Source organism: Lepidochelys olivacea, assembly GCF_965140295.1.
Source record: "Lepidochelys olivacea isolate rLepOli2 genome assembly, chromosome: 2".
Classification (NCBI taxonomy): Eukaryota; Metazoa; Chordata; order Testudines; family Cheloniidae; genus Lepidochelys; species Lepidochelys olivacea.
The window spans coordinates 17,163,676-17,179,533 of NC_140412.1; the positions used below are offsets into that span (position 1 = coordinate 17,163,676).

Sequence of the window (15,858 nt, forward strand, 5' to 3'; positions counted from 1 at the left end):
AAGAGTATTAAAAGGAAAATACATTTATATCTTGATTAAATGACAGAAGTGAGCTGAGAGCATAAGGTATCAGTCTACAAGTATTTCTAAGCACCAAGAAATTAGGGGCCAATAACTCTCTAGCTACTCTACAGGAATGTTATCAGACTACACTGCATAAGCAGAGACACATTCTTGGGAGTATAAGCCTTAATGGTGCAATTCAAGAACGATTCAGAAAGCAGTCTCCTGAATCACATTTGTTGGAAGGAAAACCAATCCTTCTCTATTATACCAAAAACTTTATATAGATGATGCTGTGGCAAAATTCAAGTCTGTAGGGCTATTATACTCTGAAAACTCAATTTACAGTGAATAGCCTTCCTTTCCCCTTGGAGACATCTCAGCTATTCAAGACTGCATATTTGTACTATAACTATATGAGATTCTAAACTGTCCGAGAATGTTAATAACAAAACAAACAGAAAAACAGAAAACACCCCAATGTGTGCATAGTACTATAAATCTTTTCAACTTTCACGAACTAGTAATTTTTGCCTGATGGAGGAGTCAGATTTCACCAAAATTAAAAGTGAGAATTTGAGACAAGGCATATATTAATAGTCATATTGACACTGATTGAGCATTAAAAGCCACCAAAGGCAAGGAGATTTTAAAGTCAATCCTGACCAACATCACTAGGTTGAAATTAGATCTTACCTGTCTCAGGCACTAATGTGGCCAGCTCTGTTACTGTACTGACAGCCTCACAATATTTTAATGTACTCATCGCCACAACACCTCTGCGAAGTAGGAAGGTACTATTATCTCCATTTTACAGATGGTCAGAGAGATTTGCTCAAAGTCATATAGGAAGTCTGTGGCAGAGCAGGGAACTGAATCTAGGTCTCCCATTAATGCATTAACTACTGAATCTTTCCTCTCCAGAGAGCTTTGCCAGAGATGCAAATATGCACTCTTATAAATGGACACTGTCAAGAAAAAAGAAAAGGAGAACTTGTGGCACCTTAGAGACTAACAAATTTATTTGAGCATAAGCTTTCATGAGCTACAGCTCACTTCATCGGATGCATTCAGCATTCAGTGAAAAATACAGTGGGGAGATTTATATACACAGAGAACATGAAACAATGGGTGTTACTATACACACTGTAACCAGAGTGATCAGGTAAGATGAGTTATTACCAGCAGGAGAGCGGGGGGGGGGGAACCTTTTGTAGTGATAATCAAGGTGGGCCATTTCCAGCAGTTGACAAGAACGTCTGAGGAACAGCACGCAGGGGGGATGGGGAGGGAGCATGGTTTGTTCTAAGTCAGCCATAAAAATGTTGGCATACTGTGGGGCCATGCGGGTACCCATGGCAGTGCCGCAGATTTGAAGGTATACAAAGGTATACATTGTCCCCAAACGTGAAATAGTTATGGGTGAGGACAAAGTCACAAAGTTCAGCCAATGGCTGACTTAGAACAACGCTTCCTCAGCTCTCGTCCCCATATGCTCCTACTGTACTTGCACTACATTGATGACATCTTTATCATCTGGACCCATGGAAAAGCCCTTGAGGAATTTCACTATGATTTCAACTATTTCCATCCCACCATCAACCTCAGCCTGGACCAGTTCACAAAAGAGATCCACTTCCTGGACACTACGATGCTAATAAGCGATGGTCACATAAACACCACCCTATTCTGGAAACCTACTGACCGCTATGCCTACCTACATGCCTCCAGCTTTCATCCAGACCACACCTCACAATCCATTGTCTACAGCCAAGCTGTTCGATACAACCGCATTTGCTCCAACCCCTCAGACAGAGACAAACACCTACAAGATCTCTATCAAGCATTCCTACAACTACAACACCCACCTGCTGAAGTGAAGAAACAGATTGACAGAGCCAGAGGAGTACCCAGAAGTTACCTACTACAGGACAGGCCCAACAAAGATAATAACAGAACGCCACAAGCCATCACCTTCAGCCCCCAACTAAAACCTCTCCAACGCATCATCAAGGATCTACAACCTATCCTGAAGGACGACCCATCCCTCTCACAGATCTTGGGAGACAGGCCAGTCCTTGCTTACAGACAGTCCCCCAACCTGAACCAAATACTCACCAGCAACCACACACCACACAACAGAACCACTAACTCAGGAACCTATCCTTGCAACAAAGCCTGTTGCCAACTGTGTCCACATATCTATTCGGGGGACACCATCATAGGGCCTAATCACATCAGCCACACTATCAGAGGCTGTTCACCTGCACATCTACCAATGTGATATATGCCATCATGTGCCAGCAATGCCCCTCTGCCATGTACATTGGCCAAACTGGACAGTCTTTACGTAAAAGAATAAATGGACACAAATCAGACGTCAAGAATTATAATATTCAAAAACCAGTCGGAGAACACTTCAATCTCTCTGGTCACTCGATTACAGACCTAAAGTGGCAATTCTTCAACAAAAAAACTTCAAAAACAGACTCCAACGAGAGACTGCTGAATTGGAATTAATTTGCAAACTGGATACAATTAACTTAGGCTTGAATAGAGACTGGGAGTGGATGTGTCATTACACAAAGTAAAACTATTTCCCCCCCCACTGATTATCACTACAAAAGGTTCCCTCCCTCTCTCCCCCCACCCCAGCTCTCCTGCTGGTAATAGCTCACCTTACCTGATCACTCTCCTTTCAGTGTGTATGTTAACACCCACTGTTTCATGTTCTCTGTGTATATAAATCGCCCCACTGTATTTTCCACTGATGCATCCAATGAAGTGAGCTGTAGCTCATGAAAGCTTCTGCTCAAAAAAACTGGTTAGTCTCTAAGGTGCCACAAGTCCTCCTTTTCTTTTTGTGGATACAGACTAACATGGCTGCTACTCTGAAACCTGTCAAGAAAAAGAAAATCTTATTTCCCCATTTGTGTTACAGCCACCACCTCAGATTTTCAGACTGCAAATGGAAGCCTAATTTACTTTTTACTGCTGTTATTTTCTTTTATCAGTTCTCGTCACTTGCACAACGAAAGCGTCTGGTCATCTAACTTTTGTTTAGAAACAGTTTCTTGCAATTTCAGTTCCAGATTCTCATGGTCTTCAATGGTACACAATCTCTGCAGCACTTGCATCCTTCTACTCACATGTCAATTATTTATAAAGAATCTATTTATGCTGGCTCTGCTGTTGCAATGGAATGCTGAGAATGGTGACCACAAGCTATGACTAACCTGTAGGAGAGTTTCTTCACCCCTTTCCTCAGGAAAGGAATGTGCTTAGCAGATCTGTAGAAGGTTGTAATTACAGTAACTCCTTGCTTAACATTGCATTTATGTTCCTGAAAAATGCTACTTTAAGCAGAATGATGTTAAGCGAATCCGATTTCCTCATAAGAATTAATGTAAATGGGGAGGGTTAGGTTCCAGGGAAATTTTTTTCGCCAGACAAGATATTTTTTTTTAATACACACACAGTATAAGTTTTAAACAAACAATTTAATACTGTACACAGCAATGGTGATTGTGAAGCCTGATTGAGGTGGAGGAGTCAGAGGGTGGGATATTTCCCAGGGAATGCCTTGCTGCTAAACGATGAACTAGCACCTGCCTGAGCCCTCGAGGGTCAACACATTGTTGTTAATGTAGCCTCACACTCTACAAGGCGGCATGAATGGAGGGAGGAGACACAACAGACGCATGGTAGTGGCTGCCAAGATTCCCTGTGGAAACTGAACACTGATTATGAACCCACGCTATCCCACTGCAGCGCACCACTCCCTCCACTTTCCAAAGTGCTGCAGTGGTGGGGTGCATGTGTGTGTGAGACAGAGTGTGTGAGAGTGTGAGGGAGCGAGAGAGACACGGACGCGCATTGCCCCTTTAAGTACGCTGACCCCAGTCTAAGTACACTGCCTTTTTAAGTAGATCAGCAAGTTGAGACAGCAGCTGCTGCCAGCAAGCTCCCTCCATCCTCAGCCCCTATCATGTCCCCCCTGCTCTGTGAAGATGGGGTACAGGAGAGGCGGGGAGGGGAAATCCTGACATCAGCATCTCTCTTCTCCCCTGCACAGCAAGCAGGAGGTTGCCTCGGAGCTGCTCCCAGGAGAGGGCAGGAGCAGCATAGGGCAGTGCTGGGAGGGACAGCTGAACTGCCCAGCAATTGATAGCCTGCTGGGCAGCTGCCAAACAGAGAACTTTGGGGAGCTGATGGAGGGCTGCTGGCCCACCCTGGTTCCAAGCCCCCACCATCTAGCTCCAACGGGCTGCTCTTTCTGCAAGCAGTGGACAAAGCAGGCGGCTGCCAAACAACGTTATAAGGGAGCATTGCGCAACTTGAAACAAGCATGTTCCCTAATAGATCAGCAATGTAACAACAAAACACCATTAACTGGAATGACGTTAAGTGAGGAGTTACTGTACCTGGCTGACAACATGAATAGTTGGAGGAGGAGGCTCCTTTAATTCAGAAAAAAAAATAATCACCTGGCCTATGGTGGACATGGCAGACAGGTGTTGGACTTCACTATCCTCACGTTGAAGTTTTGTGTGCACAAAGCTCTCTTTGTTTTCAGGAACTTGCCATCCTCTTCCAAGGCAATCAGACCGTGCCTGACTAGCACAGCAGAATGTAGCACCCTTACTGTCCTTTTGCCTTAGAACGCTGGTCACTTGGAGTGAAGATGAGCCCCAAGGCTGTCCAGCTGAAGACACTCCAGCTTCCTTCCCGGTCTGCAAGACCATATGGTAAGGGATCTCTCAATACCTGACAGACAAATTCCCAAGGCGTTGGAGAGATACACCAAGGTGGAGTCGACTGGATGCACTGGTGAAGAGCTGGTAATTTTTAGAAGTGTACCTTCTGTCTTCTGTCAAAGGCAGCTCTCTTCCCCAACAAGTTCCCTGCCCCATGTTCATTCCTTATATCCTCTCAGGCCCACCTCTCCACAATTTCTGAACCCCGTCCACTAAAATGATTCCTCTTTCCTTCATCCCAGAGAAACTTAGAATGCAGGAAGAGGGTGGCTGTTATACTGCTTCCTCACAGAGACTTCAATGGGCTTAACTCAGAGGAGTAGTAAAGCAAGAGGCATCAGACACTAGCTGGCCTAATGGTTATTCTTCATTGAGCTCTGCAGTTGCAGGAGAACAACAGTGCAGTAGTTGGCCCCTCAGGCTGTAGGCTGCATGGCCTGGCACACTGACTGGAACTGATTCACCAGGGATGGATTTGCAAAATTTGGAGCACTTCTAGTCAAATGAAGATTGTTGGTTACTATGCAGACTTGTCCTTGAATGCAAAAGTAGGCCCAGTAACCCACTGCAACTCCTACTGCAGTCACTGGGAGTTGTTTCACTTAACTAACTGAAGGCAGAACTGGTGCTATTTCAAAGGGGAAACACAAACCATCTATCTCTTCAGATTTAGCTTCTTCAGTATGAATACTAATGTCAGAAAATGGAGCAGCAAAAACAGTAACTGCTCCAATTTCCTACAAGGTCTTTCCATGTGGTATAAATTGCTTTCAGTAATTTATATCACTGAAATCATTATTGGAATATAAATGCCAGTTTCTACAGTTCATTCACTTTTGCTATTCAGCTATTTACTAACCAAAATGTTGGTGAACACCCTTCCATTTCAGTACGTAACCTCTGAACTTTGGTTAAAATGTATTATGGACAACTAACAATTCACAAATGTGTTTGAAAGTAGGCATACTCTGCATTTATAATGCATGAACTTCACATAAGTGGTCATAAAACAAACAAATATTACTTTAATAGATTAGCTGCAAGAAGGACATTATTTCTATTAGTGCTAACTTAGAGGCTCAAATCAGTATCAGGCCCCTCTGTGCTAGACGCTATGCAAACACACAGCAGAAGAGTCAGTTCTGGACCCAACGAGCTTATAATTTAATCTGAGACAAAAACAACATGAGTGAAAATCAGAAGGCAGGAAAAGATGATAGGGAGAACAGTTTACATCAGTTCGTTCCGTGCACAAGTCAAACATCATTGAAGGTACCAAGTACACTTTAATATAATTAGCTTTCCCTGACTGATGCACAACAAAACCATTATCAGATGGTTGATTTCCTGTAGGTATCACAAGCAGAGGTGTGTCTCGAAGAAGAGTTAAGTAGTAGCCATATGTATTAATTCAGAGGGGTGTTCCATGTGTAACTCATGCTTACTGGAATGAATGTGGCTCTGTCTCCTCCTGGAGGCTGGACCACAGCAGTTTATGAGTTGGCTACGGTCTATGAGCAAATAGACTTGGGTCTTTTAGCTCAGGCAGTAGAGAAAGACTGCTGAATTAAAACTGTAAACCCAATTTCAGCCTCCACTGGCAACAACCCATCCTGGGCACTGTAATACAGGGGCTGCATGGGGGAAGCTAACAGATGGGCAGACAAGGCTGGCATCTAGCTGGGACAGGTAGATTTTTGAAGGGCCTTGAAAAAGGGGACAAGAAGGAATGTTATGGGATAGAGTTTTATGGGATGAAACAGGAGGAGCCAGTGAAAGGATTCAAAGTGACGTGATCAGAGTGATGGACAGGGAAAAAAGATTAGAATGCAGTACTTCAAGTATTAAAACTTAATCTTTTTTATTGAAATATTAGACACACTTCCAACTTTTAGGACAAACAGTTATTTTGACATTTGTTTTCTACTCACGCAAAAACTGGTCTGACAGCATTGTTCATATTCCCATAGGTTGCTCGGCCCAACAGTTCTCGAAAACAATTCTCGGCCAGCACAGCAGGGTTCTCCTCTTTCTCTCCTCCTGTAGGGGATGAGGGTGGGCCAGTTCGACTAAAACAAAGAAAAAAGTTGCACTGGAGTTATTTTTACTTGTTACTCATACACCTATCCCTAGGTACTTTTATGGCTCTCATCCGTCTAGTATTCAAGTGCTTGACTTATGCAAAGCCACTCAACAATGATCTCTGCAAGATACCTCATCCAAATTGTTCCAAGACAGACAGGCTGGGATGTAAACCTAGAATGCACTATAATGCCAGGCACTAACTAGCCATGTGGACACTGCTACTGCGCACTAAAAGTATAGCGTGCTTTGATCTACTCCCATTTCACGTAGCCAGTTAGTGCACTGCAGGTTAATGTGCTGTAGATTTACATCACAGCCTGCTGTGCACTGTCCATCTGGTCAAGCTCTGTATATTTTTGTGGGTAAACAACTTTATCTGTGTCTGTACTAGGTTGTGAACTACCTGGAGCAGAGACTCAATGTCAGTCTTTACATATCTGTTCTCCCCCAAGCAAACTGTAAGTGTTCAATAAATAATTTAGTCATAGGACCAGTAACCGATAGGAGGCAAAACAATGGCTACCAATACTGAGTTTTGACATGTTACTTATCCAGTAACACCATCACATCTAGTATTGTAGATTTGTCTATGGACTGAGAAACCTGGTGAACAAATGGTTGCCCTTTTACCCTAGACAGCTTTAAATCTAAAATCTATTTGCCAAGATCAAACACACTAGTTAGCTATGTAGCTATACTATTTGGTTAGGTTTAATTCAGACAATTCTGTCAATCCTTCCATTATCTGAAGGGTTCCATCCTGATCTGAAGGAACTGGATAGAGGTTAATGACCTGAAGGAACCTCCATCCCCTGCTGTAATTCTCTTCAGAAAAACATAATTGGTGAATACGCTCTCTACTGCCTTCGCCTTTCACATGCAGTTTTTATTAGAGGAGCACTTTGTGGCAAATAGAACAAAAAGTTCCTGCAATGAACCTTATGTCTTGTAAAAGAAAAACAAGTCAAACAGTTCTGAAGGAGCCCCAGCTGCATTTGTATAGGCCCTGAACTCAGCTATATCCAAAGAAATGTAGCCATTCTTGGTCTTACGCAACCCTCTAAGTATAGCAGAAAAGAGTATTATAAAACACAGTACTTTATTTAATGCCTTTTTATGGTTTTATTCAATTGGAATTCAGATTATTCAGAGGGCAGGAGCCATTCAGCAGAAGGTGGCCTCCTCCACGGCTGGGGGCTCCTCCTCCTCGCAGTCCTAACTAGAGGTCTCTGCTCTGTCCTGCTCACCCACTCCCATGATTGCAGGGCAGCAGAGGGGTCCCTGTGCTGCCACAGGGTCGGTGGACACTTGATCCCTGCAGGCACAAGGTGCAGGTAAGGCTGCAGTCCATGCAGGGAAGAGCAGAATCCTGTCATGGCCCCACTCACTCCCCTCCAGGACAGCAGGGCTGCAGAGGGCTCCTTGTGCTGCTGCAGGAGCCATTCAGCCTCTCCCAAGGTTGAGGGCTTGTCCTCCCCCTTGCAGTCCTGCCAGGAGGGTCTTTCCTCTATTACCTGAATGTCCACATTATCCCCCAGCATGAGATACATGCTATAGAGAGCTTGTACCTCATGCTGGGAGACAAGGAAGGGATTCAGACAATGCGGACATTCGGGTAATAGGGTTTTGGATAAACAGGAACCTACTGTAAACCTATATAGAAGACAAGTCGAAAAGAATTTAAAGCAAAAGTTATGTGATGTTTCAGGCTGCACAAAATATTTTTGGTAACATAGCTAAGGTTTACTTGTATTAATGTATTATATTTCAAAATGAATTAAAAGCCCCAAATCTATGCAAGAACTTGGGCAAAACTTTGGTAGGAACAAAGTGACTAAAGATCTCTTTCACTTGCCCACTGCTTAATCATCATTAGGTGGGCGAGTGAGAAATGAAAACTCCAATACTTTCGCAGTAATAGCTGGTTTCCAGGTTAAAAAATAAATAAATGATGGAACCAATTAGAACATTGCTGCCCATGTAACTATATCACAACTATATCCTGTAGACCTTAAAGTCTGCAAGCATATTCAATTCCGGGAACACAATGCTTCTGTGTTAACTTTGTTTACAAAGAGTGTCAATCAAAAGAGGCAAGCCACATTTAATAGTTTCAGTAGCTTACAGCTGTAGCCTACGAGTATCACAAAAAGTCAGATGTTGAAAAGAAATGTCATTGTAGTCACATGACAATGTACTTCACAGCTCTACGGCTTTCCAATGTTCACAGAAGCTTTGTGGTTTAAGGTCATTATGATCTAAACTTACATCGTCAAATCTAAGTGCCTCTACTCTGGTCAATATTTTAGAAGCTACAATACTAAGTAGATGGTTAATAATTAGACACTTGCCAGACATTTTTAGGGTGCAAAAGAGGAGATCAGGAGGACACTTTAACAGAATAGGAAGGAAAACTGGATTTGCTATTAGAGGGTAAGTCTGCACAGCCTGAAGCACTGAGCCTCCCGGCCTGGGTCAACAGACTCAGGCTAGCGAGGCTTATGCTAGTGCTCTAAAAATAGCAGTGTAGAATGCGCTTTGACGTTGCAGCTAGGTTCAGAGCCTGAGTCACAACTTCAAAGCACTGTCTACACAGCGTATTTTTAGAGAGCCAGCCCGAGCCCCGCTAGCCCAAGTCTGTTGACTCAGGCTGAGAGGCTCATTGCTGTGGGCTGCGTAGACATACTGTTTGTGTTTTACCACCACCTATGCCCAATGCCAACCACTTTATTGTTAAGTTATATTGGTTATTTCAGTTCCAGTTTTTAAACGGGATATACCAATTGTAAAGCTGAATGAAAATTAAAATGAACAAAACCATTTTAAGTTCGGCACATAACTGGTAGTAATATAAATAGTGATGCTATGACTTCAATTTCTTAATTACCTACAACAGTGATATTCAATTACATTTTCTGGTGGGCCAGATAAGGCAATGTCCAAATGTTGGTGGGCTAAAGGGCACTCTCTAGGGCCAAAGGGCTTTTCAGGTGTTTGCTCTCTAGTGAGCCTGCCACCAGTCAGGGCTTGCAACTTTTCAAGAGTGGGATGCCAGACTATTTATTAATCTCAACATAAAAAATTAAGTATGCCGGTAGACAATATTCCATTGAAATGTTGCAAACAATTATTTACACAAATATACTGTAATGTTATTAAAACAGCATGCTATTAATATAAATTCTATTAAAACTACAAAATTCAAATTAGAAGTTAAACTCATAAGAAATGAACGGACATCTAATTTTCTTTTCTTATTGCCTCAAATTTTCTGATATTTGCTTGCAGAGTCTTTTTCGAAAGAGTGCTGCACAGTACCCAATCAAATTAACTAATGAAAGCATAACAATTACAGATCACTTTAAGTTGCATAAATATCTGATACAGCACTTGATTAAGCCAAAAGGTAGCAACACAGTCTAGCTCCAATGTGTTTAAATGCACATGAAAAGTTTAATTTAGAAACACATAGCATGACAGTAAACAGAGGGAAAACAAACTGAAGTGCATCTGCCCTGCTCCCATCAACTCAGCTCCCCTGCAGTTCTGCCCTCTAGCCCCTCCCATGTGCCCCCCTCCCCCCCCCCAGTTTTTCCCAGCCCCACCTCTGCTCCTACTGGATTCTTCACCCCCCTCTCCCAGAGTGGGGGAGGGATGCAGCAGGATCCCCCCTCCCCTCTTCCAGGCAGAGGGCAGCTCCAGGGGTTCTCTTCACCAGCCTCTCCCTTCTTAAGATAGTTATTACAGGGAGGGAAGGGAGAGGAGCAGAGGAACCATTTCTGCTCACATAAGTGGAGGGGGTGAGGGGAAGGAGAGGGAGTGAAGGGCATGGACCTGCTCTGAGCTGTAGGGCTCTTTGTGCCCCCTCCCTTCCTGTGAGAATACGCTAGACTCCTCAGTGAAGGAGAAAAGAACTCTGCTGTTTCCAGAGCGGTCTGGTTGGCTGCTGCTTCCCAGAAGGCATGAAGGAACAGCAGATGCCCGGGCAAATGGAAGACCATTGTGGCCCAGATCTGTCTCTCAAGCTGCCAACTGAAAAAACACTGTAAGTGATATATTTTGGAGACCCCTTATAATCCAAGGTCCTGAGCTGCATCCCCTAAAGCCCCTGCGTTAATCCAGCCCTGAGTACATTACAATGTTTCACTGCAGAGAACTTTGCCATTTTTCCACTGCAGCTATCAAAAAAATCTGTTATGAATGGGTATATGGTAAATGCCTGCTCAGCTTGTAATAAACTACATATGACCTCTTCCAATCCCTACTTTGAGCATTTATTCTAGAAACCATGAGTAGGAAGAATGTTTCAGGCTTATGAAAAAGGATATATTACATATACAAGCAATTAGATAGTACATTTCTCCCTTAAAATACAGAACTGTAATGAAGCATAAGTGCAGTAGAGAAAAAGAATAAATGACTTTTAGAATTATAAGACACAGCATATGCAAGTCTTTGAGTTTGCCTACATGTGGGGTGGGGTGGGGTGGGGTAGGGGAGGGTAAACCTCATTGATGCCATTATTTAACCTGCAGTACATAAATCACACTAATAGCATGCATACAGGATGGCTGTGCATTTTTTAAATTTGCATCATTGTGCACACTAAGCATATGGAGTTCTTGGAGGATATTCTATGGTCCTTTGTTTTGCTGCTAAGAAGTATGCATTCTGGGATTTTTCTCGCTGCATTGTGGGATGCATAGCAGAAACCAGGAGGGTTCAAATTCTTAAAAGAAAAAAAAAGAAACCTAGGTTTCTGCTTTCTCTGCCCAGTGCTTCTTTTCTGGATGGGTGAGCCCCATTTTTGTATTTCTGTTGGCCGGCGTGGGCCCAACAATGCGCCGTACTGCACCACTGTGCTGGCAACTGTGAATATACAGAGGCAGGCTGGGCTGCATTTCAGCAATTAAAGCTGGATGAATTTGGACTTCGCCTGCTGCACCACCCAGCAGATGATGTGGCAACATCAGCTGTCCAGTAGCACCAGCAGCTTCAGTGGCAGCAGTGGGGTGAGGATGATGAAGAGGATGACACAGAGCAGCTGATTTTAGAGGAGTCGTTCCTGAAGCAACTTCACACCCTGCAGTGCCATTTCATGGCATGCCGACCAGCACGGATTGGTCGGAAAGGAGAGGATACTAACCCTGTGAGGTATCTGGAATTCTTCGAGATTGTGTCCCTGTACATTTTGTACATCCCATAAACCAGCGGCCTCCAGTCCCAAGAGCCATGGGGGAACTATGATTGCAGTTAAAGAACGTTCAGATTGGGGTGAAGCATCTGACCTGCATCCTGAGACACAGTTGAGGTTTGATCGGAAGTTGCCATGGAGGATGAGGGGTGAGTTTCATGAGGGAAGGAAACTAAACTTGTCTTATTTTTAGGGGCGGGCTTCTTGGAGTCCTTATTTTTAGGGACGGGCTCTGGTTTGCTGCATCCACCACCAAGGTCCCGGGTTGGGAGTAGGAGAAGAGGTCCTTATGCCCCTTTTGTGGGATGAAGTAATGCTTCTCCACACCCCGGCTGTAGGTGGTATAGAGGCTGGGGTCTGTCAGAGCACCTTTGTGGTGTTTTGTACAGTTTTTATGAGGCAGTGCCACCTTGGAGGGATCCTCTGGGGCGAATGTGTTGACCATTGGGTCCGAGTCCTCCACAACTTCCTCAGTTTGCATATTGAGGTCCTGGCGTATCCTCCTAAGGAGGTTCTGGTGGGCTTTCATGTCCATTGCTGGGAGGGACATTGTAGTGCCCACTTCTGTCTTACATGGCAAGGAAGAAAATGAGGCTGGAGGTGGGACAGCCCCTCCAGTTCCCTGTGATGTGTTCAGAGACATCCACTGCCGCTGCGACTAGTGTTGCGGGAGCCACAGGTGTTGGCAGCTCTGACAACGCACCCAATCCGGGAGGCCTGGGGTCTGCACCCCATGGTTTTCGGGAGCCCTGAAAGGGGGTTGAGGGAGGGAGAGAGCAGTATGGGCAACAAAAACTACTGATGCTGCCTTGGAACTATGCCCTTGGGCCTGGTGATAGGCCCAAGGTGTCCAAAAGGGCCATTGTACTGGGCCCTGCCACTGGGGTGGCGAGTACACCATTGGTACCAAGGGATCCTCCACGCTACAGTGCTGAGACCGGAGCCGGGATCTTGAGCGGTACCAGCTGTGTCGGGACACGAACAACTCCGCCTCTGACTCAGAGGAATAGTCTGAGCCCGACCAGGGTGGGGCAGACCCTGACCTGACATCGAGGCGATGGGTAACAGCACTGCATCATGCTGGGCTTGCCACAGTGCCGGATAGGTGGTGCCACAGATGGTGCCGCTGTCAGTGCCCAAAGGGTGCAGCAGATGTACCGGGTATCAGCGCTCCAGGAAGGAGAGCTACTCTAACAGGGAAGGAAAAGCTATCTACTCTTGGAAGAGAGTCTAAACCTTGCTCAAAAAAAAAATTTAAAAAAAAATCAGAATTTGTGATATTAGTGCATAATACCTGTCAATGTCTTCTATCTTCTGCATATTAAAAAGCAGTGAGAACTATCTTGTCCATATGCTCCAGGATGAGCTGGGGCTTCCGCTGTCTGCACCTGAACCAGTGAATGAGTGGTGGGGGACTGTGCCGTCATGGCAATCAAATCCCACGCGGCCTCAAAAGTGACTGGTGTGGAGGGAAGGTCAAGGTCCTCTTCCAACACCTCCCAGACTAGGGAGTCCACCAACACTGGACTCAACGGACCTCCCCTCAAGGCTGGAGTCAACAGTGACGGGACCAATGGACCAGCCTTCTGGTGTCCCGGTCTGGGACGCACCACACTGATGTCCTGTTTGCTCTTCTTGGTGTGGGAATGACCCCCTCTGCCTTTTTCTTCTTATGCTGCACCGGGGATTGTGATCTGTGTCGCACCAATGAGCCGGCCTTCCACAGTGGGGAGCGGTGCCGACGCTCCTTATGCGAGTCCTTCCTCAGTGCCGAGGTGTCCCGCACTGAGGCCGGTGAGCTGTGCAACGAAGCTGCTGGTGCTGCCTCTTGTGCTGGTTGAGGCCAGAGAGCAGACTCCATTAAAAGGAGATTCAGCCGATATCCTTTCTCCCTGCAAATGTCCCTCTCCCAGGCACTTCAGACAAGTGGCGTGCAGATCCCCTCTGGGCAGAGGCTTACCACACCTATCACACAGCTTGAACCCCTGGGGCCGCAGCAGGTCTTTGACAGTACTCTTAACCTCTCTTGGGAAGCCCAACAGCTGCAGCGAAGACACTCTCCTCCTGAGCACTGCAGTGAATATAGATCATGCTGCAGTATATGCAGCATCCAACGAAGCCTGGAACAATATCTTTGCCAGGAGCTGACCCTGTCTACAATAGCCTTAAACTGATCACGATATTCCTCTGGCAGGTGCTCAATAAAGGAATTAAGTTCGTTGTAATTTAAATAATCATATTTGACCATGAGCGCCTTATAATTTGCTATTTTGAACTGAAGTGTGGCTGAAGCATAGCATTTGGGACCAAAAAGATCAAGCCTCCTGTCATCCTTTCTGTAAAGGGTGGACTTTGAGCTATGCTATCTACCTTGTTCACTAAAAGCCTTCACTACCAGGGAATTTGGAGCTAGATGAGAAAATAAAAACTCTGATTGCCTGGCAGGGACATAATACCTTTTATCTGCCCTCTTGCAAGTAGGTGGTATGGCAGCTAGGGTTTGCTAAACTGTCTTAGCAGCCTTTATTGACCAGAATGATCATAATTCAGAGATGTGTAGGTATGCAAAATAACTAGAAGTTTATGACAGGACTCCTGAACCTCCTCTAAGGGAGTCAGAAGCATTTCAGCAATTCACTTAATCAGTTCTTGAAAGTGCCTAACGTCATCTGCCTTAGAGGGTGGTGGAAGCATGACAGGTTCATCAGGCAACGAGGAGGAAATATTAGTAAGAGGTGTCACCTCCTTAACCACTCTTATTTCTTGCTCCTCAAAGGTTTCCTCCTCTGTCATAAATGGTGGTAGAGGAGGTGGAGGAAGAATGGTCCCTTTTCTGTTCCCTCTAGCGGTGCAAAGATCTTGCTGCAAATTGTTGATGACAGAACCCCCACAGGTCCCACCAGAACCACTAAGGGGGCTCAAATAGCATAGAATCATAGAATATCAGGGTTGGAAGGGACCCCAGAAGGTCATCTAGTCCAACCCCCTGCTCGAAGCAGGACCAATTCCCAGTTAAATCATCCCAGCCAGGGCTTTGTCAAGCCTGACCTTAAAAACCTCTAAGGAAGGAGATTCTACCACCTACCTAGGTAACGCATTACAGTGTTTCACTACCCTCCTAGGGAAAAAGTTTTTCCTAATATCCAATCTAAACCTCCCCCACTGCAACTTGAGACCATTACTCCTCGTTCTGTCATCTGCTACCATTGAGAACAGTCTAGAGCCATCCTCTTTGGAACCCCCTTTCAGGTAGTTGAAAGCAGCTATCAAATCCCCCCTCATTCTTCTCTTCTGCAGACTAAACAATCCCAGCTCCCTCAGCTTCTCCTCATAACTCATGTGTTCTAGACCTCTAATCATTTTTGTTGCCCTTCGCTGGACTCTCTCCAATTTATCCACATCCTTCTTGTAGTGTGGGGCCCAAAACTGGACACAGTACTCCAGATGAGGCCTCACCAATGTCGAATAGAGGGGAACGATCCCGTCCCTCGATCTGCTCGCTATGCCCCTACTTATACATCCCAAAATGCCATTGGCCTTCTTGGCAACAAGGGCACACTGCTGACTCATATCCAGCTTCTCATCCACTGTCACCCCTAGGTCCTTTTCCGCAGAACTGCTGCCTAGCCATTCGGTCCCTAGTCTGTAGCGGTGCATTGGATTCTTCCATCCTAAGTGCAGGACCCTGCACTTATCCTTATTGAACCTCATCAGATTTCTTTTGGCCCAATCCTCCAATTTGTCTAGGTCCTTCTGTATCCTATCCCTCCCCTCCAGCGTATCTACCACTCCTCCCAGTTTAGTATCATCCGCAAATTT

General features: G+C 45.1%; 1 protein-coding gene across 4 annotated transcripts in view; it reads right to left on the reverse strand.

The window, feature by feature from the left end:
* Nucleotides 1-15,858, reverse strand: part of EFR3A (EFR3 homolog A) — a 184,487-nt gene that overhangs the window by 69,164 nt on the left and 99,465 nt on the right. For all 4 annotated transcript variants that reach the window (XM_084621037.1, XM_084621036.1, XM_084621035.1 and 1 more), the window contains one exon: nt 6,692-6,829. In XM_084621037.1, the coding sequence (XP_084477163.1) occupies nt 6,692-6,829 (138 nt within the window). The remainder of the gene's footprint in view (nt 1-6,691; nt 6,830-15,858) is intronic.